This window comes from Mesoplodon bidens (assembly GCF_964165515.1).
Source record: "Mesoplodon bidens genome assembly, chromosome: 10".
Classification (NCBI taxonomy): Eukaryota; Metazoa; Chordata; class Mammalia; order Artiodactyla; family Ziphiidae; genus Mesoplodon; species Mesoplodon bidens.
Genome location: NC_138172.1, coordinates 68,770,300 through 68,797,373, shown reverse-complemented (window position 1 = coordinate 68,797,373; position 27,074 = coordinate 68,770,300). Strand labels below are relative to the sequence as shown.

The following is a 27,074-nucleotide window of genomic DNA, read 5'->3' as shown; positions in this document are numbered from 1 at the left end:
CCCGCGAGCCACAACTACTGAAGCCTGCGCACCACAACTACTGAAGTCTGCACGCCTAGAGCCCATGCTCCACAACAAGAGAAGCCACAACAATGAGAAGCCCACGCACAGCAACACAGAGTAGACCCCGCTCACCACAACTAGAGAAAGCCCACACGCAGCAACGAAGACAAAGCCCAACACAACCAAAAGAAAAAAAAAAAAAAGAAAAGTGGGTCATGACCACATTCCCCACAAAAATTCAGAAACCTATCACGTTAGTTTTTTTTTTTTAATAAATTTATTTATTTGTTTTTAGTTTTGGCTGTGTTGGGTCTTCGTTGCTGTACGCGGGCTTTCTCTAGTTGCGGTGAGCGGGGGCTACTTTGTTGCAGTGCACAGGCTTCTCATTGTGGTGGCTTCTCTTGTTGCGGAGCACGGGCTCTAGGCGCGCGGGCTTCTGTAGTTGTGGCACATGGGCTTAGTTGCTCCACGGCATGTGGGATCTTCCCGGGCCAGGGCTCGAACCTGTGTCCATTGCATTGGCAGATAGTTTCTTAACCATCGCGCCACTAGGGAAGCCCTGTTAGTTGTTTTAAATGGTCAAATGAGTTGGGGCATGCTGAGACATTCCCTCTATGATAAAGGACAAGTTATTATACTGTGGACATCCTACCACTAAAAAGAGGCATAGCGCTGGTGGCCAATAAGGACTTTGGAGGCAGTATACTAAATACTGCTCCAGCCCGTATACTGTATGACTTGTTTTAAGTGGAGTCCAGAGCAAAAGAGGCTCTGCAACAGGTCCTTGATATGGGGCAAGCGCTTGGGATGTATGACCCGGCATATCCCACGATACTGGAAATATCCATGGGCGATAAGTAAACAGTGTAAATTCTCCAAAAGCCCCAATGGCAGAGCCTTATCTCAGACCCCTAGGATTCTGGAACAAAGCCACGCCCTGTACAGCAGAGAATTATTCAGCATTTGAAAAGTAGTTCTTGGCCAAATTGCACAATCCAGAGCAAACAGATCATTATTGTTTTAAGCTACTAAGTCTTAGGGTTGTTAACTATGAATAGGTAATCAGAAGATGCATGTAAAAGTACTTTGTTCTTTTTAATGTCATATAGTATTCCACTATATACAGATACCACAATTTATGTATCTTTTCTTATGTTATGGACATTTAGGTTGTTCCTGGTTTGGCTCTGTTATGAATAATGCTGCTATGAACATGTTTTTTGGCAGAAATGTGTACTCATTTCTCTTGAGAACAAACCTAAGAATAGAATTCCTGGTCACAGGGCAGGCATGAGGGGAGGCATCTTTAGGAGATATTGCCAAAGAGTTTTCCAAAGTAGTTAAAATAGTTTATACTTCCATCAGAAGGTATAAAAGGGCTTCCCTGGTGGCGCAGTGGTTGAGAGTCCGCCTGCCAATGCAGGGGACACAGGTTCGTGCCCCGGTCCGGGAAGATCCCACATGCCGCGGGGCGGCTGGGCCCATGAGCCATGGCCGCTGAGCCTGCGCGTCCGGAGCCTGTGCTCTGCAACGGGAGAGGCCACAACAGTGAGAGGTCAGCGTACCGCAAAAAAAAAAAGGTATGAGTTCCAGTTGCTCCATATCCTTGCCAACGTTTGGCATTGTCAGTCTTTTTCATCTTAGTCATTCTGGTAGGTATCTTATTGTGGTTTTAATTTGCATTTCCCTGATGAGTAACAGTATATTCTTTACTAAAACAACCACACACACAAGAAACCAAAATATTGACAGTGGCAATCTGCAGAGGTGTGATGATTTATTATTTTGTTTTGTTATTGTTGTCTGCTTTTTGTTCTGTAGTCTTGGTCTTTCTATTTGCTAAGCTTTCTGCATTTTTAAAATTTAAGTGCTTAATTTTTTAAATTATAAAAACAATCCAGGGCTTCCCTGGTGGCGCAGTGGTTGAGAGTCCACCTGCTGATGCAGGGGACACGGGTTCGTGCCCCGGTCCAGGTCCAGGAAGATCCCACATGCCGCGGAGCAGCTGGGCTGGTGAGCCATGGCCGCCGAGCCTGTGCATCCGGAGCCTGCGCTCCACAACGGGAGAGGCCATAGCAGTCAGAGGCCCGCGTACAGCAAAAAAAAAAAAAAAAAAAAAAAAAAAAATCCAAAAAAACCTCCACCTATTATTTGTTCTTATAAATAACAAGGTATATTGACGACAACAGTAATATTACAAGTGAAGTCACCAGAAATATTTATTGAGCACCTACTGTATATCCAGCACTGTGGGAGGGGCTTTGAAGGACACAGGGCAGTACAGGACTTATTCTCTGCCCTTGAGAGGTTTACAGTCTAGGTGGAGACAGAAGAACCAGGACATACGGGAGCCAGGAGAAAACAGTCCAGGCCAGGATGTTACAGGAGCTGGAAGGTGTCTGGGGTCAGAGCCACCAAGTGGTTCAGTGCCAGGAAAGACAACAACTCACAGCTCCCGGGCCCATATCCACCCACTTAGTGTGCCCTATCCATAGCCTCTACTCCCGCCATCATAAAACACTTAACTCCTTGTTCAGTTGCTATTGAAAGTGCAATGAAATGGGGGAGGGGTGGGGCAAATGGAAAACGTCCTTGGATGAGTTCCAGAGGCTGGCGTCACAATCTCCCTCCTGCTCCTCACCCACGTACCCCTCACATAGAGAGATCCCCATTCAAGGAGGCCTGTCTAACCATCCAGGACCACCACCCCAAGAGCTAAGAGGAGGGGGTGGTCACTGCTTGAGCTGCCTGAGGTAGAACTGGGGAACCCTACTTCTAGCATGCCCCTTCCCCTTCCAGTCCACTGAGTTGGGGGGACAGGCACCCCGGAGCTGCCACCCAGGGCTGAGAAGGTACAAAGGGGAAAGGACATGGAGGAAGGGAGAGGAGCAGAGAGGGACTGAGAGCCCAGCTGGGAAAGAGGGGCCTCTGGGGCTCCTAGAAAAGTGCAGGGGAAGGCGAAGCCAAACACTAAGGCCGGCTCCCCCGTGGGTGGAGGGGAGGTGGGGTGGTCTGCTACGGGACTGACCTTCCCCACGCCTTCACGGGACCGAGGGGGTTATCAAGGGCCACGAGGGTATCAAATCCCCAGCCCTGTTCCAGGCTGTGCCCACTTCAAGGTCACCCTGCCCAACCTTAGAGGGGAGTGAGGGGACCTCAAAGTTTCGATGATGCCCCCCACTCTGCTGGGTCCCCTACAAAGTGCTATCTGTTTACTTCTCAAATTACAAGGAATTCAGGTCTGAGAATGCGGGAAAGGGGCAGAATTTTGTAACACCCATCAGACGGTGAGGGGAGGGAGCCAGGTACCTCCAGAGAGTACCACCCAGCGGGTGAGGGTCGTGCCAGCCTCACCGTACCTCAGGGAGAGAGGAAATGGACAGCAAAGGATGAGGAGGGCTTAAATAATAGTTCACATAATAAAAATACCTAGCTCTCTAATAAGCCTATTTTTCTGCTATCTCATTTTTTTTTAAATAATTCTAATGCCAGAGGCTGGGGGTATGAGGAGGGCGGGGGCAAGCAGGGTATATACATGAGGAGGAGTTTAAATTAAAACACAAATAATAATTAAGACACACAAACTGAAGGAATCAGGCAAAAGATGTAGAAGAGGCCTACAGTGGCCTCCTTGTTTCCAGGAGGACCTAGCTTCCAGCGGCTGGGTTAGGGCTTTCTCTTGGAGCTGATCAGCCGGCGTTTAGAGTGATAGAAATCTGAGGAGAGAGAACAGAAGTCAGCCAGGCCAGGAGGAAGAGGGCACAGCAGAACCACCCATCCAACGCAAACTGCAGAGGGGCCAGGGACCCCTCCCCAGGGCCAGAGGGACACACTGCCGAGTACACGGAAGAACTCTGGCAACTTTTGGTCCATCTCCCAGAGGAGCATTTCCAGAGCATCTCACCACACTTCACAGATGTGATTAATAATAGATAGGACCTACGCCCCTGGGCCGGCTCTAAGCCAAGCTGCCGTAGACAGTAGCCACTAATCCTATGTGGTTATTTAAATTAACTAACATTAAACAAAATGAAAAATTCAATTCCTCGGTCACACTAGCCAGATGTCAAGTACTTGGCGGCCATATGTGGCCAGCGGCACTGGACATTTGCATCTTTACAGAGTTCTATCGGATAGCACTGCTCTGGGGATTGCATTAGATAATCCATGAAAAGTGTTCTGCACAATGCCTGGGCTGTATAAAGTTAGCTATTATTACTATTATTATTATTATTATCATTATTGTTAGTTCTGACCCAGCTGCAAATTAGCTGTGGGATTCTTGGCTGCATCTCTCCAAGCCTCAGTTTCCTCACCTATAAAATGAGGATAACACTGGTATGGTGCTCTGAGGATTAAATGAAATGCTCTCTAAAAGACTTTGGTTGATGGGGAATTCCCTGGCAGTCCAGTGGTTAGGACTCCATGCTTTCGCTGCCAAGGGCCCAGGTCCAATCCCTGGTCAGTGAACTAAGATGCTGCAAGCCGTGCATGGTGAAGCCAAAAAATAATAATAATAACAGTAATAATAATAAAATTTTAAAGTAAAAAATAAAAAGACTTTGGTCGAAGGCCTGGCATACTTAGTGCTCAAATGTCAGTATCATTCATTCAGTTTTCCTCAAGCACCTGCTATGTGTCAGAACACCATCCTAGGTGCTGAGGATTCAGCAATGAACAACAGAGATACAGATTCCTTTCCTGTGGAGATAATATCCTAGTTGGGGAGATGGACAATATCAAGATAAGGAAGTAGCTGTTGATAGTTTAAAAAGTGCCAAAAAGAGAAAAATAGGCAGGGAAGGGGGGGTTGGAGGTGTGTATGTGTGATGGGGAAGGGGAGTTAAGTTTGAATAGGACAGCCAGGAAATTCTCATTAGCTTTCTCTCCACTGCAAATTCATTGTGGGACCTTAGGCAAATCATTCTACCTCTCTGAGCCTTGTTTCTTTGCCTACAGAAGGATGGCAAGAATGTCTTATGGTATAGGATTACTATAAGGACTGAAAGAAATCTAGAAACTTAGCAAAGGGCCTGGCATATAATCAATGTTCCAAATAAATGTTAGCTGATTGGTCTTGGCACCAGGCTAGCTGTGTGACCTCAGGCAAGTCACTTCCCCTCTCTGGGCCTGTTTCCCCCTCTGAGGTATGAGGAAGCTGGGCCAAATAGTTCAGCCCTTGCACCATGAATTCTGGGAGTCTTGATCCCTTGCAGTATCCTTCTCTGCACTTGTCCTCACCTGTCATGCTGGTCTGTCTCCGTTTTCGTCCCTGGGAGGTGCCCGGCCCTCCCGGGGACACCTCAGGCCGCTCAGGGGAGCGAGGCACGAGGGTGCAGGACAGCGACAGGTCCACGTGGTCCTCCTGAGATGTCCCCTGCAGCAGGGCAGATGAGGTGCTCGGCCACTTGCCCCCTCCCAGGTCGTCCCGGGTCCCCCGGGGCCCTGCAGGCAGGTAGAGCTTGGGCAGGCCAAGGCCCCTCACGCGCTCCCAGGCGAAGTCACCCTCCAGTGGTGTCTCGGTGACAAAGTCGAAGTTCCATCGCTCTCGGGCCTCCTGCACGCAGCTGGCCATCAGGGCGTCGCAGTCCCGGCGCAGCTGCTCACTGTCCACCGGGCCAAAGAGGCGGCGGCATGCCTTGCTGCTCCGTGGGATCTGATGGGCATCCCTGGATGGCTCTGACATGGTGCCTGCAGCTGGAACACAAGTAAGACCCTGGTCACCGGAGAAATCTGACCCTCCCTTACCCGGCCATGCTTCACTCTGTAACCTCAGGCGAGGTCTTCTTACCAGAACGTGAGGTGAGAGGATCACTCTGGTTCCTTCCGGCTGATTTTCCCCCACTTCCCTCCCACAGGCTCTCCCAACTCCCCAGCAACACACACAGGGTTGGGGCAGAGCTCAGCCAGCCTGGTACCCCAAGGTCACTGGAGAAGTGGGCAGCTGAAGGGCAAGTTTATGTATGTCAACAAAGGCAGGTTTATTGCAATAGCAGGGATCAGGGTCCTGTTTACCACCAGGTATTATCAGGTAAAATCAATTTGTTTTTCCCCCTGAGGTGTCCCTCATGGGTGTGAATGCCCCAAGTCTGTGTGAATTGCCAGAGTCCAGCAGTTTCCTAACCCCAGACCTGGCCAGGAGGTCAATTCCCAAGTAAATGGACAGCTCCTCGAGCCTCCTGAAACCCTCCAGCTAGATACTCATGTGGAGTAATCCTGCTCAGCTACTTAAAACTACCCTGGACTTTGGGGTAAAAAACACCTGGGTTCTAGGGCTTCCCTGGTGGCGCAGTGGTTGAGAATCTGCCTGCTAATGCAGGGGACATGGGTTTGAGCCCTGGTCTGGGAAGATCCCACATGCCGCGGAGCAACTAGGCCCGTGAGCCACAACTACTGAGCCTGCACATCTGGAGCCTGTGCTCTGCAACAAGAGATGCTGCGATAGTGAGAGGCCCGCGCACAGCGATGAAGAGTGGCCCCCGCTTGCCACAACTAGAGAAAGCCCTCGCACAGAAACGAAGACCCAACACAGCAAAAATAAATTAATTAATTAATAAACTCCTACCCCCAACATCTTCTAAATAAATAAATAAATAAAAATAAAAACACCTGGGTTCTAGTCCTAGCTCTGCCACTTACTATCTCAACTTTAAAAAGTCACTTAACGTCTTTAGGCCTCAATTTCCTCATCTGTAAAATGGGACTGCATGCAAGTCTAAAGAGCAGGGCTGTAGAAGCATGCTCAAGCAGTTGATCAGTGGGTCCCTCCAGGCAAGGCAGATGGAACAGAGTTGGGAGGCTGTATCTTGGTGGTTCAAAGTGAGGTCTCTGGAACCAGGCCACTTGGGTTGGAATCCAGGCTCTGCTGGGTGAACCTGGACAAGTGGCTTAACTTCTCTGGGCTCTATTTTCCTCATCTATAAAATGGAGACAGCAATAGTGAATGTCTCAGAGGACAGACGTGAGGATTAACTGAGTTAATGTAGATAATGTGCTTAGAGCAGTACCTAGTATATAGAAGCGCTTGGAAAATATTATTATTATTTCTCTCTGCCTTTAGTTCTGCCTGAGCTCCTCCCCATCACTCCACCTGGGCCGCTGCCTCCTTCAGACAGCAGCTGACAGGTGTTGTGCGCTGAGGGCCTTTCCCAAGGATGTCATCATGCAGGCAGCCTGGGGGTGAGGAGCAGCTAGGCAGGGCAGGGCAGGGAGATGACTTCTCCCAGGCTGAGCCACATCCTGCCAGGCACATGAGGTGACCTGAAGTCTAGACAACCTGGAAGCCCCTGCCCCATTTTGCCTGCATCCAAATAACCCATTTTTCAGGCAAAGAAAATTAAAGGCATTGGTCTACCTGGTTCCTCTCCTCCCACTTCAGGAGAGGGAAAACTAAGGATGAGTTTGCCCGTGGGGGAGTGCTGGCACCTACCTGCCCTGCTCCGGCCTGACTCCAGGATGAGCTCCTGCACGACCTTGACAGGGACTGGGTTTTCTGGGGACAAGTCCTGCTTTGTAGGCTCTGAGGGTGAAAGCTCTGCTGAGTGACCTCCTGGGACAGGAAGCCCTGAACCCCCACCACACCTACCCCTCCCCACTCCACCTCTCACAGTGAGTGGAGCCCACAACGTGATGTCTCAGCTGATAGGGGAGGGGAGGCACTAGGTGACCTCAGATCAAGTTAAAAGGGTAGGAGTTATGAGACTTGCCCCAAAACCACACAGTTAAAAGGATCAAGGGCCACTGCCACACAGAGAGGGGTTACCTAGTGCAGTGGGCAAAGCCCACAAATAACCTTTGCTCACTCTCTTCAGGGCAAGGATTGAAATTTATTTATATATTTTATGTGCCAAGACCTGTTCTAAGAAGTTTACAAATATTAATTTTCTGAAAAAGTGGGTACATTAGCTCTTTTACCAAAGAGGTAACCAAGGCTCAGAGAAGTTAAGTAACTTTCCCAAAGTCACACAGCTCACAAGTGGCACAGCCAGGATTTGAACCCAGGTCTGAATGCCCTGGGTTCTGTGCTCTGGTGTTGAACTCTACTCCCTCTCTAATTTTGAGGTTTCTTAACCAGAGAGACCCATCAGAGCCACTTGAGCTTTTTCAAAATGTAGACTGACAGGCCCCTCCTTCCCCAGACCACTTAAATTCAAGTGTTTGACAGCTCTCCAGATGGGCATACTTGGGGTGCCAGCCAAGAGGGGACACACAATGTCCTGAATAGACACTATGGATCTCAGTGCTTCATTGGTACATGGAGGAGAAGCCCACCTAGGGCTTTATCAGGGAGCTGGATATTCCCTAGCTTCTAGGAGCTGAAGATGGGACCAGAATCCAGGCAGGGACCCTCTCTACTTCTGCCACCCCTTCCCTTATGGCTCATAGGCTCCCCACCAAAATCTTCTCTCATGCCCATTATTATAACTCCCACCTCAGAGAAAACAAACAAAAACCCTTGTTTTACAAACAAGCAACTGAGAATAGCTTCCTTTGTTGGCCTTCGTGCCTTAGACTTCAACCATATTTTCATATCCAAATAAATGGTAAGCTCTCAGTAAACACTGCTGAACCAATAGGGTCTTCTTTTTAAGAGGCGGGGGAGCAACCTCAGATCAGTACTGGAATAGCGGCGGGAAGCAAAGGCGGGTGAAGCCTCCTTCCGCGGGAAGGCGTGTTTGCTATTAGCGCTGGGGCCAGAAGGGGGCGCTGGTCTACAGGAAATCACGCGCGGGGTGGGAGGTGCGTGGGCAGAGCCTGGGACAGCGGCAGGGAGTTGTGATGAGTCAGTTTCCTGCAAAGAGCTCCCAGCCCGCCAAAACTTCGCTTCCACTCCGGCTGCACGTCACTCCCGGGTGAGGAGGGGGAGCGGGAGCCGCGAACACGTCACGCTGAGCCAGCTAGGCTTCCAAAACCCCCGCCACTATTGGGAAACCGCGCGCTCTCGCGCCGTCTCTTGTGACACACGCGCGCGCGCGCGCACACACACACACACACACACACACCGCAAGCACAGGCGCGCCGAGATCTGGTCCCTCCACCTTATCTCCACGCCCAAAGCAGGGGATGAGTCAGATCCCTGGAAAATAAAAATAGACGGGAGCAACGAAAACAAAACCGCTCTGAAGTCCTCCCCGAAACGCAACGTGGAGGAAGGGAAGGAAGGAGAGAGCTGCCTGGGCGCCCTAAAGTACCAAAACAGTTCCAAGATTCTTGTCCCCACGGGGAGGGCGCGTGTCCCCCGGGGGCCCCTGACAAGGCAGACAAGGCGGACGCACCGTGGTCCGCGCTGGGCGGCGGCGCCCGAAGGACGACTCGCCCTCCTGCTCAGCCGTGTCGCCCTCGGAGAGGGAATTCTGGACTAGGTTGGGGGAGCCCGGAGCCCCCGAATGCAGGCGACGGAGGTCCGGAGCGGCGTCGCACCCCGAAGCCCCATCCCTCAAAGACACGACCTCTCACCCCCTTCCTCCCTTGCGGGGACTGTGTGCCCCGCCGCCCCGCAGAGCAGGGCTCGGCCCCCGCCCCTGAATCCGTCCGTCCGACCCAAGGGCAGGCTGGGCCGGGGTTCTCCCGGCAGCGGTGGGAGAGAGGTAGGTCCGGTTTCTGAGCTTCCCTGACTGGCTGGCTCAAGCCCACTCAGCGCCGGGCCGCGGCTTCGGGTCCTCGAGGGCGCGCCGCGGGGCGGGGACCGGACACCCAGTCCTGGACCTCCCGGTGTCCCGGCTTCCCTGGGAACACTCTGTGCCAGCCAAATAGGTCACTGTGCTGATGGGGGGACAGAGACCGTGGAGAGGCAGGGAAGGGGACTTCTGGGGGAGCCGCCGTCTCCCAGCCCTGGCGGGGATCTGACCTCACCCGGCCCCGTTCCCTGGGGTCTTCTTGTCACCGTGAGTCACCTCCTCGCTAGCCCTTAAGGGACGTGTCCCGACACGTTCCCAAGGGCCGGAGACACAGCCCGCGCTGACCTCAGCGCCCAGCCTGTTGGCGGACGAGGCAGCGTTGGGGACCCAGACCTCGGTTCTGGGCCGGGATGGCACCGATTGGATCCGAGAGCCGCCCAGGAGCGGATCCCAGATGAACCTGCTCGGCTCGGCTTTCCCCACCCCTCCCGGACCCCTCCGCGGACAGGGCTTCATCCCCACGCCGCAAGCGCACCAAGCCTGGCGCCCCGAGCTCACCCTCCGCCCAGTCCACGCCGTCCCTCGCCCCAGATGAGCTTCAAGCGGAGGGAGCGTGGCGGGGAATCTCTGAAATTAGTGCTCCCTCTCCCCGCCCGGAATCTCCGACACATCCTGGCCCCTGTCCCACGCGCACGTATAGACTCGGATGTGCGCAAAACCGAACCCCAAGCACGGACCCACGCACGCCATTCACCTGTGAACACAGTACACACACGCCGCTGCGGACATACACCCACGGAAGTGCGCGGACACACACGCGGACACGCTCGGCTCAGCTCAGAGCCGCAGCCCGGGATTCGCTCTTGCCTGCCCTGGCTCCCTCACCTCCTCTGAGGGTCTCGGTGTCTCAGTGAATCCGCGCCCAGCTCCTCGTCGCCCAGCTACCGACTCGGGCAGCTGCTCACACCTAAGCTGGCGCCGCCTGCGCTCCCCTTATAAAAGGGCTGGAGGCGGGACCGGCCGCTCCGCCCACAGCGCGCCGGGGACCGGCCTCTGGTGGGGGACAACTGCGGCTCCTCTGCGCTCGCAACAGCGCTCTGGAAACCTCTGCGGCCAACCTCGCGTGCTGCAGGAGAGCGCTTCCCTCCTCCCCACTACCCGCGCCTGGGTTTGTACGCTTGACACATTTCCCCACGAACTAAGCCCCAAATCTGTTTTTTTCAGTTGGGGAGTGAGTTGCCGCTCCCCCGGAGGGGACGACATTGTTAGGACAGGACCGAGGAGCCCCCTCTCTGGCCCACCACCAACTGACTCTGGGCAAGGGTTTACCCAAAGCAGCTGAATAGACCATGAGGAGTGTCATTAATAAATAAAAATCCTTAAATAATAATAAAAAAAAACCTCACTTTGCAATTCCCAGAAAAGCCCCACTACACCACCTCTATTCCCATGGATCCCTCACTACACCACCTCTGCCCATTACCTGAGGCACCCAGAGACCCCAATGAAGCATTCTTGGAGGCCAGAAAGGATTCAATTCCCTTTACTTCACAGATAAGGAAACCGAGGCCCACAGAACTAAAGGGATGAGAAGTTATTTGTCAAATGCTCCAGGGAAGAGAGGACTGGGCACACTGCTAAGAAAGGGCCAACCTGGTCTCCAGGGGAAATGGGACACTGAACTAACTTTCCCACCCCCTAGTCCTCACTCCCTACACCCACCTCCCTCTCACCTCAGCAGAAGAAAGCTCTGTGATTGCAGCAGATTTGATGGCTAGGAAGGGGAGAAAGATTTGGTGGGTGAGTTAGCTCCTGGGTAGTCCCCACACAGCCCACATACACTGCTGGGAAACCGAGGCTCAGAGTTCAGTGGCCTGACTCATAACACAGCAAATAAATGGCGATGGTTGGAACATAGGCCTTTTGCCTCTCATCCAGAGCTCTCTGCTTGTTGCCCTCTCTGTTTCAGTGGCTCTAGAATGAGGGAAATGCCCTGCACCCCTCATTTCAAGGCAGTATACTGAGGCAGTATACTGATGAAAGACAATTCTGGAAACGTCCACTGGTGCTTCTGACAGATACAAAAGCAAGTGAGGTGCCCTGCTGCTCCACACCCCTAGCCCCACTTGCACCCCACCTTTGCTTCCTTCCTTCACCTAAAACATTTGCAGTTTCTCCTTTTAAAAAATTGCAGAGAACAGAGTGTTAATCTGAACAGAAATCTACTAAGAAATAGAATCCAGGCTTGGAACAGCTACAATTACTGACATCTAGGGCTGTTCAGTGTCTGAAAATCTCTGCCCAGACATGCCCAGTCTATTTCCTCTAATGCAGCTGACCTCAGGGAAGACAGGCCTCCTTCTCCTCTACTGCTGGGACAAGAGCCTGGGTAGGGGTGGGAGGGCACATTACCAGACCCCCTTGCCTACCTAATTTTGGAATCAGGCCAGGACTTCAGAAGGACCTCAAAAAGGCCAAGACCCCAGGACCAGCCCCCCTTCTCCCCCAGTTCCACCCTCCCCACCTCCAACACACCCGTACCCACACCAACCAAAGGCTGGGTTGTCAAATGTCCAGCAGAAGACGGGCATATCCTCCTACTGCCTTGAATCCCCTTGGCTTTCAGACATTTCAAATAGACTTGACATTGTCTGTCTGTTTACTTTGGGAAAAAAATTTAATGAAGGCTTGTATTGAATTATTTAAAGTTTTGTGGTCCTGAGCTTCACAATGAAATAAGTCTTTTTGTTGTTTTTGTTGGGAAGTGAATTTTTTTTTATAACTTCTAGCTCACCACCACCACCACAACAGAATTCAACAAATATTTATTAAGTGCCTACTGAGTGTCTAGTACTGTTCAGCACTTTAAAAAAAGAGTTTCCAACCATACACTTGAATGTGTAGCCAGGTATGCTCTTAAAGGAGGACTTCTGCCCTGAAGAAGCAAAGAAGCAGGTTGTTAGAAGCCACACGCAAGATCTAACTCCCAAAACACATACACACACACACACACACACACACACACACACACACACACATGATCCCAGGCCAGTCCCAAGGGATCTGCTGCAAATCACATATTCTGTTCAGAGGAACTCAGACCACGGTCTCCCTAGGGTCTCTGAGGGTCTCCTGTCTCCTACCACCCCCCTCTTTCTGAAAGCAGGCAGCCCCAAGGACAAAACAGCCACCAGCTTCTTCTATGCCAGGGCTCAACATGTTAGGACATGTTCCTGACGGCCTGAATGCTAGTCAAGACCACAGCCTGCTGTCCGGGCCTGCTCCCAAGGAAGCAGGCAGCTTAGGGATGTAGGGAGACTCAGCCTGAGACACCAGAGGATCCAGGTCAGCCCCCATCCAGGAGGGACGTGATGACAAAAAGCAAAGGTAGAAGTCCTAGCCTGAAGAAGGAGGATGTGAGGAAGGCTCAATGGTGGCCACAGGAGCTGCCCAGGAAGCAGGGGGAAGTGCTGGGAACAATGTTGCTGTTTTCTCAGAAAAGGCCTGGGGAGTCCCTAACAGGGGCAGTCAGCTTTCAGTGGAATTCACTTCCACACAGGCTCCCAAGAAGTGAGACCCCCAGAGAAGAGGCAGAACAGAGACATTATTATATTACTGAGCAGAAGTCCCGCTTGCTTTTTTTTAAAGGAAGAATGAGATTGGGAGCTCCCCCAACTCCACCCCCCGACCTTCTGGGGGTTTTACCCAGCCAGTACAAAGATCAGGATTGACCATACAGTGAGGTAGAGGAATTTGTGACAGAATTTGTGCCAAATACTTCCAGCTTCCCTGAGCTAGCAATTTCACCTTGTCTAAGCCTGAAATTTCACCATTAGAAATTCATTTCTATAGTATTAAGTTCTGTTCTTCATTAAATAAGATCATATAGGAAAAATGCTTAGCAATAGTGCCTGCCACATAGAAATCAGTGGGGCAAATGAGTGCCTGAATCCTGCAGAGGGTTCTGGGTGGCACAGCACAGTGTGAATGCGTTGATCATATCATTTAGGGACTAGAAGGTGGTGAGGGAATGTTGTGAACACAGGCCACCTGAGGAGTGAAGGGCTCTCTGTGCCTTTGCACGTATTGTTCCCTCTTCTTGGAATGAGTGTTCCTGACCAATATGTCCCACCTCCACTCCTTTCTCCACCCATTGAACTCCTACTGATCCTTCATGACCCTACCTATATGACCCCTTGGGACAAGGCTTTCTCAGGGCTTCCTCTGGCTCCCAGAGCCCCTGGTAAGCAATACACTCCACTGTGCTTTACTGGCTTGCCTGGTTCATGTGCCTACTGCATCCTCTGAGATGGGAACCTAGAGAGGATGAGCCCATATTTTATTCATCTTTGTACCTTCAAGGCCTAGCAGTCTCAGCCTAATCTCAGTGAATATTTATGGAAGAGCCATTTTTGGCCTGCACTCTGAGGTTAGGCTTCAGTGGCACTGCTTCTCAGCCCTCTCTTTTATTTATTCATTCATCTGTTTACTCATTTATTCATTAAAAACTAATATAATTAACACTCACTGCTCAACCCAAGAATTAGAACATTACAAATCATTGATACCTTCCTGTGATTTCCTCTCCTATGCTGACCCATCCTCCCCTACCCCAAAATAAACAGTATCTTGCAGTGTACACTATTTTATGTTGAACTTTCTTTTGTTTTCAATAGTTTTATCACATGTGTCCAAGACAGTAATGCTCTTCCATTTTTCTATGTGCTCTCCTACATTTCCCAGCCCCTCCTTGTAGTTTAGACTGGGTAACGTGAATAGTTCTAGCCAATGAAATGTGAACATAAGTGACATTTTCCTCCTTAGAGCTGAGATCAAGTGAAATTCTCCAGCCTTTCTGTCCTCCCTGGCTGTAGCAAAAGTGAGGTCTCATGTCCCAGATGGTGCCACCGTGCTATGGCAGATCCTCCCTCAGCCTAAGTTCCTGAGTGGCTCTGTGGAGCCAAACACCCCACCAACTTGTATGTGAGAAAGAAATAATCTTTTGTTATATGAAGTCAGTGAAATGTGAAGCTAATTTGTTCCTGCAGCATAACCTACCTAAGATTTATCCATATGGCTATGGGGATTGTGGTTTGTGCAAGTCTGTGGCACCCAATGAGGTACAGCTCTGGGTATTTGCACTCTTTTGACGTTGCCTCCCCTTGAATCTGTCTGGCTTATGACTCTTTTAACCAGTAGAATGGGTAATTCTGTGCTTGTTCTAGGCCTAAGCCTTAAGAAGGTCTAGCAACTTCTGCTTTTGCATTCTTGAGGAACTTGAGACACCACGTGAGAAGTTTGATTACTCTGAGACCACCATGCTGAGAGAAGTCATGTGGAGGCCACATGCAAGATAACCAAGGCTACTGCCCCACACACAATAGCTCCAGGTGATCTCCTAGCTGACCGCCAGCATCAACATGCCAACCACGTGAAAGGACCATTTTAAAAGTTGATCTTTCACCCTCAGTTAATCCTCCCCAGTTGAAGCCACATGGAGTAGAGACAAGCCATCCCCAATGAGACCCTGCCTAAATTGTAGAATTATGAGCAAATAAATGATCGTGTTTGCCACTATGTTTTTTTTTAAGTCTTTATTGAATTTTGTTACAATATTGTTTGTGTTTTAAGTTTTTGGCTTTTTTGGCTGCAAGACATGTGGGATCTCAGCTCCCCGACCAGGGATCGAACCCACACCCCCTGCACTGGAAGGTGAAGTTTTAACCACTGGACCACCAGGGAAGTCCCACCACTACATTTTTTTTTTTTTTTTTTTTTTTTTTTTTGCAGCACGCGGGCCTCTCACCGCTGTGGCCTCCCCCGTTGCGGAGCACAGGCTCCAGACGCGCAGGCTCAGCGACCATGGCTCACGGGGCCCAGCCGCTCTGCGGCATGTGGGATCCTCCCAGACCGGGGCATGAACCCGTGTCCCCTGCATCGTCAGGCGGACTCTCAACCACTGCGTCACCAGGGAAGCCCCCACCACTACATTTTAACATGGCCTGTTATGCAGCAATACATAATTAAAACAGGGCTCAATCATTTTCACTGTTATTTAACACCCAGTGATTCCCTTCTCCTGTAAATGGGCACTTTGGTTATTTCCAGTTTTCTGTTATTATGCATAGGGTTGCTATAATTATTTTTTTTAAGATATTTTTGATGTGGACCTTTTTTTTTAACATCTTTATTGGAGTATAATTGCTTTACAATGGTGTGTTAGTTTCTGCTTTTGGACCATGTTTTTAAAAGTATTTATTGAATTTGTTACTACACTGCTTCTGTTTTACGTTTTGGTTTTTTGGCCACAAGGCATGTGGGATCCCAGCTCCCCAACCAGGGATCGAACCCGCACCCCCTGCATTGGAAGGCGAAGTCTTAACCACTGGACTGCCAGGGAAGTCCTAATTATTCTTATCTATGTCTTTGGGTCACACATGCAAGAGTTTCTCTTGGACATACACCTAGTAGTAGAATTGCCCCACAATCTTCCTGTCAGAAGAAAAGTGATTGGTGAAGCACCTGCACTTGGTGTTTGGACCTGTCTGTGTCTTTCAGGATTACTGGGAAAAGCCTAAAGCACTGCACATATGTTTGGGATTATCATTGCTTGCATTTTTGTGGAAGAATAAAAAGCAATCCAAAGGAATGAAGCACTAATGGTGGAATTTCAGATATACTGGACACCTGTGGGTAGACATTTGGTGACAAGAGGAACTGCCCACAGACACTGAGTTCAGTCCTCTGAGCCAGCCTTCAAAACGCCCAAGACATCCCTCTCCCGGGATCTTTAGCTCAGAACAGCCTTCTGAATGATTCCCAAAAAGTAGGAATTATGCATTCTTTCACTTTTTTCTTTCCTAACAAATTATTTTTAAGCCCCTCCCAAGAAAAAGGCCCATCAAAGTTCTGAGGGTCTTGGGTTTGGATCCTCTGATTGCATAGCAGTGTGGAGTCTTAGAAAGTCATTTCAGGATTTCAGATCTATTATCTGACTCCTCACCATCCCTGCCCCCCTCCCTCCCTCTCCATCCTGGATGGGTGTTTTAGACTCATGTTACAGATGGTGGAATGGAGGCCCCAAGAGGTGCTGGCTTTGGCTGAGATGACACAGGCAGAGAGTCAGGGCAGAGCCAGGGCTCTGACTGTGGCCCCACCCTCTCTGCTCCCCCTCCTATCAGCTGCTTGTCTTTATCTTTGCTCCCCTAGGATGGCACTGAGTGTCACACATAGTCAAGATGCCACCAGAGCCACTGTGGAATGCAACAGCTGCAAACTCAATCCCCAAATGCTGGTGGCCTGAAGTTCAGAGCTAAAGGGAGATTATGCCTCCCTCTCCCCACCCTCAGTGGTTTTTAACAACCCAGCACCTGCTGTGAGGAATGATTACCGATGTCTCCTTTTGGGTACATGCGAGCAGCTCAGTGCTGGACTTAGGAAGAAAAGTGGGAGTGTCTGTTAGGATGACACTAGCCATTGTAATAAATAAACTCTCAAATTACAGTGACAACCCAATAGAAGTTTATTTCTCACTCACATATGAATACAATTGAGGTGTTCTTGTTGGCAAGTAGCTGAACTCCATGTGATAATTCAGGGACTCAGGCCCTTTCCATCCTGTGGCTCCACCAAGCCCTAGGGCATCAGGATCTCTGCTTCCAGCTGGAGGAAAGAGAAAGAACATCAAGAAGGTATATGCATTTCTTCACACCTGGTTCAGAAGTAACACGCATCATTTCCCACCCACATTCCATTGGTGAGAACTTGTCATGTGGTCCCACTTAGATCAAGGGTCTGTGTAGTCCCCGATGGGGGCACAGATGTGTGATGAGCTGCAAGCCATCTCTGCCACAGCAGAGGAGCGAGGCAGATGAGAACCCCTTCCTCTTCCCCCTCTTCCCACAAGAGAGTTTTTTCCTGCCGAGTTTCCGGACCTGGCCACGAGAAGAACAGTGCATGATCTCTGAGCTGCATGACCTTGGACCTCAATATCTTCATCTATAAAACGGGTACTTGCATATCCATGATCTTACAGCCTTTGCTGAGAGGTTGAAAAAAAAACGAGGTAGACATGATGCTCCCCAGTTCCCAGAGGAGGAAACCAGGACACAAAGAGACAGTGTGACTTGTCTAAAGTCACACAGCAGGACCCAATTTCCCCCTTCTGGTACATAGGTTTGTTTTGTTTTGACTAGTCAACATCAAAGTCTGCTGAGAAGTCACTGGACTGAAATGCAGGAAAATCTCCTACTCAGCAAATCCATCTGAAAACCTCCTGGGGGCCTAGGAGGATTACTAAGAAAAAGCCTTTTATTGTCTGAAATGCAGGTATAGAGACCCTGACAGGTTCTTGGTGGGCTGTGTGGGACCCAGCCTGGACCTGGTGGGGGGAAGGGAGCCTGCTGTGGTGAGACTTCAGGGAAGGCCCAATCCTCCTTTATCACTTTGCAGATGCCTGCACTCCATCCTTTAGATCATTTTCCCTCTAGCTCAGGAATTCTCAACACAGGGAATGGGAGAAAGGGAACCCCCTTTTGAAAAATGTTCAGGTCCTACAAATACACAGACTCTCTCTAGAAGAAGACACAAGGAACAATGACAGTGGTTGCCTCTGGGGAGGGAAGCAGGTCCCCTGTGTCACCTACCTCCATGGGCACCATCTGAGTCTGTGTGGACAGCGCCCCCTGGAGTTGTGCTATGTACAACTCTGGGTGCAAGGTAGGCTTATTCCTCGTAATACATTTTAATAGTTAATTCCATTTAAAATAATAATTAACACAATTAAAAACCTATTCCAATTTCTGGCCCCATCTGGACCTACTGAATTAAAATTGTATGAGAGTCAACCAGCTACACAAGCATACAGGTATTTTGAAAAATCTCCCCAATAACTGAAACCTCCCCACCCTCCAGCCTCACGGCTTTGGGAACCCTGATTTAGTCTGTCCATGCACAGGGCCCCCTTTCTTACCTCCAGAAGTTCTCAGCAGACCCTTCCATCTGGTTGAGAATGAGAGAACCAAGATTAGATTCTGTCACTAAATGGGAATGGGGGAAGGGAGAAGGGGCAGGTGGGGTGGGAGCTCCAGGCTTAGTGCACAGGCCAGCTTTACCTTCTGGGCAGTTGGGTTGCCCGTACCCCTGCAGCTCTGAACCACCCCTCCTATTCCAACCCTCCCCACCTCCACCCCCCCACGCCACCCGCCCCAGTGTAACACATCAGCATCTTTGGCCAGCACAGCTCAGGCTCGGCCTTGCCCGGGCTTGCCTTTTGTTGCATCATCCTCTGGCCTTGCCCGGTGCAAGCCTCCCACTCACCGCTGGATAAAACCAGCTAATTATATCACGGGAGACCCAAGGCGGGAGCATGTGGGCATTTTCAGCTGACCCAGCCTGTTTCTACTTGTTTTGCATGATTGTTCTTGGTTTTTCAAAATAATAATAACAACTACTAACCAGGGAAAAAATGGCCTGGGGCTGTGCAGAGCATGCTGCTGAAGCAAGAGCAAGGGTCCACCTGCTGCTCCAGGAAAGACCTACCCAGCACTCAGCTCAGAAAATGAAAAACAAGTCTCTTGACTCCCAAATCAGGGCTCAACAGACAAGCAGCTCTGAGAACAGGATACACTGGAATCAGCAGAATCAGAAATACAAATATTCCTTTGATAGCATCAATAACAGCAGCAAGGTAATTTATTTTTTCAAAATTTAAAAAAATTCTATTTGTAGTTTAGTCAAAAGTAGAGAGAGTTTTGTTTTCCCATAATTTCCTATATTTATTTGTGGAGGAGATAATACAGTCAAAAGATACAAAATGATATGCAGTGAAAACTCCCTCCTATCCCTGCCTTCCAGCCTTCCATTTCCTTCCCAGAGGCTATGGCTGGTTGCTTGTGCCTCCTTCCAGAGATAGTCTATGAACAACCAGATCCATAGTCCTTTATCCAAAACATGTGGGGACAAATGGGTTTCAGAATGCAGAACTTTTCAAATTTTAGACAAGTAATGAGGTGCATGTACCATGTATTTTGCAACATCTTCCCTCCATCTAGGCTCTGTATAGGATGACCCTTGGTCTGAGTTTTAACATTTTAAATTCCACATCCAAGGAACCTCTCAACTGCAGGCAAACAGGAGGATGGGTCACCCTGTCTGGAGTGTAAGGTATTCACACTAACCAGGGGTGGGGGGTTAGCAGAGGAGGAGTCAGATCTTCATTCCTAATGCTTATTTGTGACTGCAAGTTTAAGTCCAAGCCTGCTCAGAAGTTGAGGGAGAGACAAGAAGACCTGATGAGGTCTCCCAGACCTCCTGCACCTGTCCAACCACTTAGATCATGCAAAGTCATTCACATTAAGAATGGTTTACCAAGCAAGAAAACAACTTACATTCAGACCTACTGTATTAGGGTTCTCCAGAGAAATAGAACCAATCTCTCTCTCTCTCTCTCTCTCTCTCCCCCTCTCTCTCTAATATACATATGTATATATGTAGAGAGAGAGAGAGACAGAGGGACAGAAATTTATTGTAAGGAATTGGCTCACCTGATCGTGAAGGCTGGCAAGTCCATAATCTGTAAGGCAGGCTGGCTGAATGGCAATTTCAGTAGGAACTGATGTTGCAGTCTTGAGTCTGAAGGCAGTCTAGAGGCAGAATCCTTCTTCCCGGTGGTGGTAGGAGGGAGAAGATGGACCTCAGTCTTTCCTTTTTTTTTTTTTTTTTTTTTTGCGGTATGCGGGCCTCTCACTGTTGTGGCCTCTCCCGCTGCGGAGCACAGGCTCCGGACGCGCAGGCTCAGCAGCCATGGGTCACTGGCCCAGCCGCTCTGCGGCATGTGGGATCCTCCCGGACCGGGGCACGAACCCATGTCCCCTGCATCGGCAGGCCGACTCTCAACCACTGCGCCACCAAGGAAGCCCTCAGTCTTTTCTCTTAGGCCTTCAACTGATTGGATGAGGCTCAATCACATTATGCTAATCAAACCAAATTATGTTAATCAGCCTTACTCAGTGTCTATTGATGTAAATGTTAATCACATCTAAAAAATACCTTCACAGCAACATCTAGACTGGTGTTTGACCAAACAACTGGGCACCAAGTTGTCACAAAACCTTCACACCTGTTTAACATCCCAACTCTTCAGCTGTGAGTGTTTGTCAGGGATGGGATATGCAAGTCCCCACCTTCCCAGAGCTAACAGTCACAGAGGTAAAGCTGGGGTACACAAAACAATCACGAAGAGTATGAAGAAATGTCTTGTGTGGGATAAATTGGGAGGTTCTGAGTACAGCCTGGAAAAGTCCCCTCAAATATAGTCCAGAAGGCCAGAAAGATACTGGGAGTTCATGCCCAACATTGAGACAAGCAGGCTTCCTCTCTTGTCAATTTCACTCTTTTTTTTTTTTTTTTTTTTTTTTGCGGTATGCGGGCCTCTCACCGTTGTGGCCTCTCCCGTTGCGGAGCACAGGCTCCGGATGCGCAGGCTCAGCGGCCATGGCTCACGGGCCCAGCCGCTCCGCGGCATGTGGGATCCTCCCGGACGGGGGCACAAACCCATGTCCCCTGCATCGGCAGGCAGACTCTCAACCACTGTGCCACCAGGGAAGCTCCACTCATTTATTTATTTATTTATTTTTTGCGGTACGCGGGCCTCTCACTGCTGTGGCCTCTCCCGTTGCGGAACACAGGCTCTGGACGCGCAGGCTCAGTGGCCATGGCTCACGGGCCTAGCCGCTCCGCGGCATGTGGGATCTTCCCGGACCGGGGCACGAACCCGTGTCCCCTGCATCGGCAGGTGCACTCTCAACCACTGCGCCACCAGGGAAGCCCCCCCCCACTCATTTTTTAATACAAACAAAAATCTTTAATAAAGTGGGCCAGCAGAGCAGTATTAGTAAATCCTAAATGTAAGAACACAAGCTCTCAATAAAGAACACAGGTACGATAGGGCTCCTTTCTCCCTGACCTGTTGCCATTCATCAATTTCAGCTTCTGCTTAAGTCTCCAGATTTAAGACATTTTCCCTACTAGACTTGTAATCATGTTCCTAAGCTGCCAACCACCCTGAGATTTCAGAGGCTTCTTGTTCCACATAGATTCAAAAGGCCTTCCAGTTTGTCCTGTCTGTCAAGGGCTTTGCTCCACCCCAGAACTAAGCCATTTTTCTGCTGGTTTTCCTTGAGAACAAAACAGAACCAGAGTATATTCATTCACTCACTCACTTGTTCGTTTGTTCATTCATTCATTCATGATATTACCAGTCCAAATGGTGATGGGTAGAGGCTATGCCTGCAAAAGGAGACACAAAATACTATGCACCAATAACAAAGGAGAACAGGCTCACATAGGTAAAAGTCCTACCCAGATAGGTCTCTGTGACCAGGCCCAGTTAAAGAAAGGGGTTAGATTTCAGCAGATGGGGACTTGGCAGTCTGAGTTAGGAACCCCCTTCCTAAAACCAAGGTAGGATCCAGGTGGCGCTTAAGTTTGTGCGATGATAGAAGTCCTCTATAAGAAAAAGAAGACACAATTATAAATATAGTATTGTCAGAGCACTTCCCATGCAAATGAAAGTCCTGGAAGCCTGCCTTCATTAGCTCACCATAAATCCACGCTGTGTGTAGCTAAACAAGGATCAGGGATGTGGTAGTGTATGTGCAAGGAGTGGCACCTGGGGCTACAGTTTTAAAACTTAAAGGACCATAATAACCTGGGCTAGAGGACAACACAGGAGAGGCAAGAGAGAGTGGATGGAACCATCTTGCAGGGCCCGGATGAGCCTGTCTCATGTGTGCTGGGGCCCCACCCCCACCCCACTGGCTGTACAGAGGGTGCTCTGGTTGATGGTGCTCTAATCACTGCCTCCCCCAGTATTAATAATAATGGTAATAACAGTAATAGTAATAATTAGTATTAAGGAGGCTCACACTTATTGAGCACTTCCTATGTGCCAGGTACCGTTCTAAGTACTTTGTCCATAGTCACTTGGTGAGCTTTCATAACAGCTCTATGAATGAGACACCATTACTTTCATCCCCATTTTAAAGATTAGGAAACTGAAGTAAAGATAGAGATTAAATCATTTGCCCAAGCCAGACAGGGACAGAACAAGGATTTGAACCCAGACAGGCTGGCCCCAGAGGTAAATCTTTTAACCACTAATAACAATAACAGCTAACACTTAGGTCGTGATTACCCTGTGCCAGCTGCTCCTCTAAGTGGTCACATGTATCAGCTCAACTAATCCTTACAGGTGCTATTATTATCCCCATTTTACAGATGAAGCAACCAAAACACAGAAAGGTCAAGCCACTTGCCTAGGTCACACAGCTAGGAGGCTGCAAAAGAGGGACTTGAACCCAGGCAGCCTGGTTCCAGTGGCCACATTCTTGTGCACTGAACTGTACCCCTGTGCCATGACTGGATTTAAGGGTAATCTGAGAGCAATGGCCGTGGCTTACTTTTCTCTGCATCATGTGTGGTGCCAGCACTGCATAATTTAATAAGAACTCAATAAACAGTCAATGAACCTTTCTCTAAAATAACCCTTCCTGATACAAAATCCTGATACGTACAAAAATCACATTTCAAGTTTATTGTAGAAAATCTGGAAAATACAGAAAGGCTCCAAGAAGAAATGCAAGTCATTCTCACTACAGCAGAGGTAACTAGAGCTAACAGTTTGGTGTCTTTCCAGCCAGTGTTACAAAATAGGGATCCCACTCTACGTCCTGTCCTGTAACCTTTTTTCTCACTTATCAATACATCACAAACATTTTCCCACATCTTTACATTTTCTTCTGCAACTTCCACAGAGGAATAATTTGTGAATGCTCAAGTGACCTGCTCAGGGTGCCACCAGCAATGAACCAGAATGTCCCCCACAAACAGCCCCCTCCCCAGGGGCCTCCTCATAAACAGCCCTCTCCCACCAATCTCTCCACCCTCATATATGCCCACCCTATACACTCGGCCCTCTTCTACTTCCTGTCATCTCTAGAAAGCTCATGGCATTCCCTTTGCCTTCCTTCTTAGACTCAGGGTCTCCTCCTCCACTCCTGCCAAGGGTGTGTTCCCATCCTTTTCAACATCCCATACGTCTATTATCCTGTTTTCCCCTCTCCAGGTCACTCTGCACCCTTCTCACACCCTCCCTAAGCCACGATCAAACTTTTGTCATCCTGTGCCCCATTCCCACAGGACTTGCTAGAGACAAACTAGTTCCATAGGCAAGCTGGGATTAGGCAATGTCTGTTGCAACGCACTGAGGGACAGAGGAGACAATGCCAGCTAAGGTGCTGAGGCTGTAGCGTGGAAGTCTCTCCCGGGGATACAGATGCATTTTGAGCAAGGGCCATCAAGGTACAATGCCTTTACCTAAAAGGGGTCTCTCCTGGTGTGATTTCAAGCTACCAGACGGGGCCTATGAGAGCTATTTTGATGCAAGGATCTCTTTTGATGTACTTTAAACCCCAGCAGGGAGGCAGAGGCCTAATCCACCCTGAGGGTGGGGCAGCCCGGGCACCTTGCCCTAATGGGAGGGAATGAAAGACTTTTGAAGGCAGTGGCTCAAGACAGGTGGCTTCTTGATTCCAGCCGCTGTGTCTCAGCCAGGATCGGGGGAGGGAGGACCGCGCAGACAGCCCGCAGGAAGGGGGAAGCCTGGGTGGGGTGAACAGGGAGATGGGACTTCTTCCAAACTTGCTCTGCCTGACCTGTACTGTGTGACCTCAAGCAGGTGCCTGTGCTTTTCAGCATCATTGTCATAATAGCACCTACGCTACCTACCTCACAGGTTTTTGTAAGGATCTAATGAGGTAAGTTCAGTAAAAGTGCTTTGCCAAGGGTAGAACCCCAAAGTTAGGTGTGGTTAGGACTCTCTGCCTCTTTCCTTTTTTTGGAAGGTACTGATAGTAACTTTGTTTTTTAGGGCATTTCCTCCCTAGCTGCACTCTCTCTATAGACAAAGGGTAGTGGTGGATGTGGATGGGAGCCACTCCTGAGGGTCTCCTTAGCTCTGGGCCACTCCAGCCCCCTATCTCTTTGCCCCCAGAGCAGCTTGCTTTTATCACTGGTATTAACTGAGTGTCCAGGCCTGATTCATTTGAACAGTGTGTGGGGTGACTACCATTCTGGATTCCCCCAAATGGAAGTGTTTCCTGGGACTTAGGACTTTCAGTGTTAAAAGCAGACAAGTCTCAAGTACACAGAGATGGCTGGGCACCAAAGGTGTACCTGGGGGTTCAGTGGGTCAGGTGTGGGTGTGATTTTTGTCTGGTGTGGCATATACACATGTCCAGCGTGCTGAGGTGTGGGTATGTGTGATTATTCATGTTTGTGCACAGTGGGTGTAGCATGGGTCTGTTGATACATTGGGGTCTTGTGTTGGGAATATGCTGCTGAGTGTGTAATGATGTGATTTATGCATGTGTCTGTAGGATGCTCAGGGCTTCTACAGCATGAGTGTGGTATGGGTAATATAAGCATGTGGGCGATGAATGCGTGTTCTTTCCAGCAGGGGCTTAAGTGTATATTTTGTGTCTGGTGTAGTATGGAATGTACGCATGTCATGTGGGTGAGGGGGGCCAGTGCGTTGTGATGTGTGTGTGTGTGAAGTCGACCTCCATGTGGGGGTGTGTACGACTCAAAATACATGGTGTTTGTAGTCTGCGCATGTGTAAGTGGTATGCTGTGTGTTGTGTGTACTATGTTTTTGGTGTGTCATGGGATGCACGCATGTCTTTGGTAAGCAGAGCGAAGGCTGGGTTTATGTTGGGATTTCTGCACTCCGAGTGGGGGTTGAGACGTGCCGTCTCAGATGCCATGTGCAGATGCACTGAGTTGTGTTCTGCATATGCTCCCAGCGCCGTGCCGCGTGGGCTCTGCTCCGCTGGGGAGGTGTGTGTCCTGTGTGGGCCAAAAGCAGAGGGTGTGGTCGTGTGCGGAGGTGTGGGCTAGTGTATGTGTGCCGGCTGTGCGGTGTCCACGTGTAGATGCTGCTCCTGTGGGATGGGCTGTAGGAGGTGGCTGGAGAGCACAGGCACGGTGCACTCCCCCGCGATGGGTCAGGGGCTAGGGCGCCGCCGCCTCAATGCGCGGGCGCCGGGGCTCTAGTCACGTGACCTGCCTGCGGGCCATTCTGGGAAGCGGGGCCACGCCCACCGCGAAGGCCGCCGGGAAGCGGCTGAGGCAGAGGAGTGGGGAGTGGCGGCGTCTTTTTCCTCCCCTGCTGCGCTCTTTTAGAGCCGCTCGGTGTTTAAATTGTCCTAGTTAATGGCTCCTGTCGAGTGCCGTGCCTCGCACATGTATTTTCTCGTTTAATCCTCACGGCCAGCCCCTGAGGGGCCTTCTAATCCCCCCGCCGCACAGGTGAGTTACCTCAGGCTCCGAGAGGTGTAGGAGTCCGCCCGGCTGGTGCCCCTGACTCCCCAGCTTGCTGCAGTGAATTTATGACGAGGGAAAAGGCCACGGGAAATGGAACTCCCCAAATAGCGTGACCCAGTTTCCCCCAAAACCTGTCGAAAGGTGCTTGCCAAAAATCTCTCCTCAGACCTTTCTGAGTTTCTCGCCCTTGATGGTAAAGGGAGGGAATCACGGTTCAGTGCTATGAAAACAAGGTTGAAAGAATGAAGATGTTAGATAAGCTTGTATGGTGTAATGATACTTCCCAGAGGGTGTGTAATCGAATAATGAAGAAGCTGGTTGTCCAAAATTATATTTAATACCCGTCGTGGAGTGAAGGATTAACATCTCTTTTTAAGCTCCACATGGTCGTTCTTCAGATTTGCTTCTGGTGGCATCTGACTCCTCCTCCTCTCCCTCCTCCTTCCATCTTGCTTCATTCCTTTCTCTTTCTTTCTTCTGCCATATTTTCCTGTGTATTTGATCCCTTAGGCTGAATCTTATGAAACTGCCTTCTATGTAGATCAAAACTAATGTTGGCAATTTCATATGTTCAACCTAATACACTTTGGAAAGCTCTTCAATATTTTGCAAAATTCAGGGGAATTGTTTATGTTTGATTAGAGTTGCAGATGTCCTGAGATTCTCACTGATTGGAGGAGCTTGCGCTTATGTATTATGGCTAGAGGGGTGGCATATGGTATGCTGGAGCCGGCTTGTACTGGTGGCTCTCCACGTGACTGTTATATATTCCAGAATTTTTGCAAGTCAGTTGTTAAACCATTGGTAGCTTGAAATTGGCCCTGGAGGGAGTATTTACACCATGAAAATTGGCTTCCCTCCTTGCCCTCCTGGGATACAGTTTACCAGGACACTATTAGTTGTTTGATTTATCTTAGGCCAAGTGAAGTCACAGTGAAATCAGTTCAGAACCACACAGATCCCCAAACAGAAATTGAGACTGAGGGAAGAGTGAGATGAATGCTGGGGAGGCAACCAACAAGCTCAGTGGTTGTGGGAGAAAACACTGAAAACTGGGGGATGTGCTATCAT

The 27,074-nt window shown here is 49.7% G+C and overlaps 1 protein-coding gene across 1 annotated transcript; it reads right to left on the bottom strand.

Moving 5' to 3' along the window:
- Positions 1-2,197: 2,197 nt before the first annotated feature.
- CDKN1A (cyclin dependent kinase inhibitor 1A) lies at positions 2,198-10,604 on the bottom strand. The gene is made up of 3 exons (XM_081247735.1): positions 10,506-10,604; positions 5,245-5,700; positions 2,198-3,719 (listed from the first exon to the last, which is right to left on the bottom strand). The coding sequence occupies exons 2-3, from the start codon at positions 5,687-5,689 to the stop codon at positions 3,670-3,672; spliced, it is 495 nt and encodes a 164-aa protein (XP_081103861.1). The 5' UTR covers positions 5,690-5,700; positions 10,506-10,604; the 3' UTR covers positions 2,198-3,669.
- Positions 10,605-27,074: the final 16,470 nt, after the last annotated feature.

What these genes read in the sequence shown, in the direction of transcription:
- CDKN1A (XM_081247735.1), bottom strand. Translation starts at nt 5,689, where the DNA reads ATGTCAGAGCCATCCAGGGATGCCCATCAGATCCCACGGAGCAGCAAG. An exon ending in GAGACAGACCAGCATGACAG is followed by an intron (nt 3,720 to 5,244) that starts GTGAGGACAAGT and finishes CTCTCTCCTCAG; the next exon opens with ATTTCTATCACTCTAAACGC.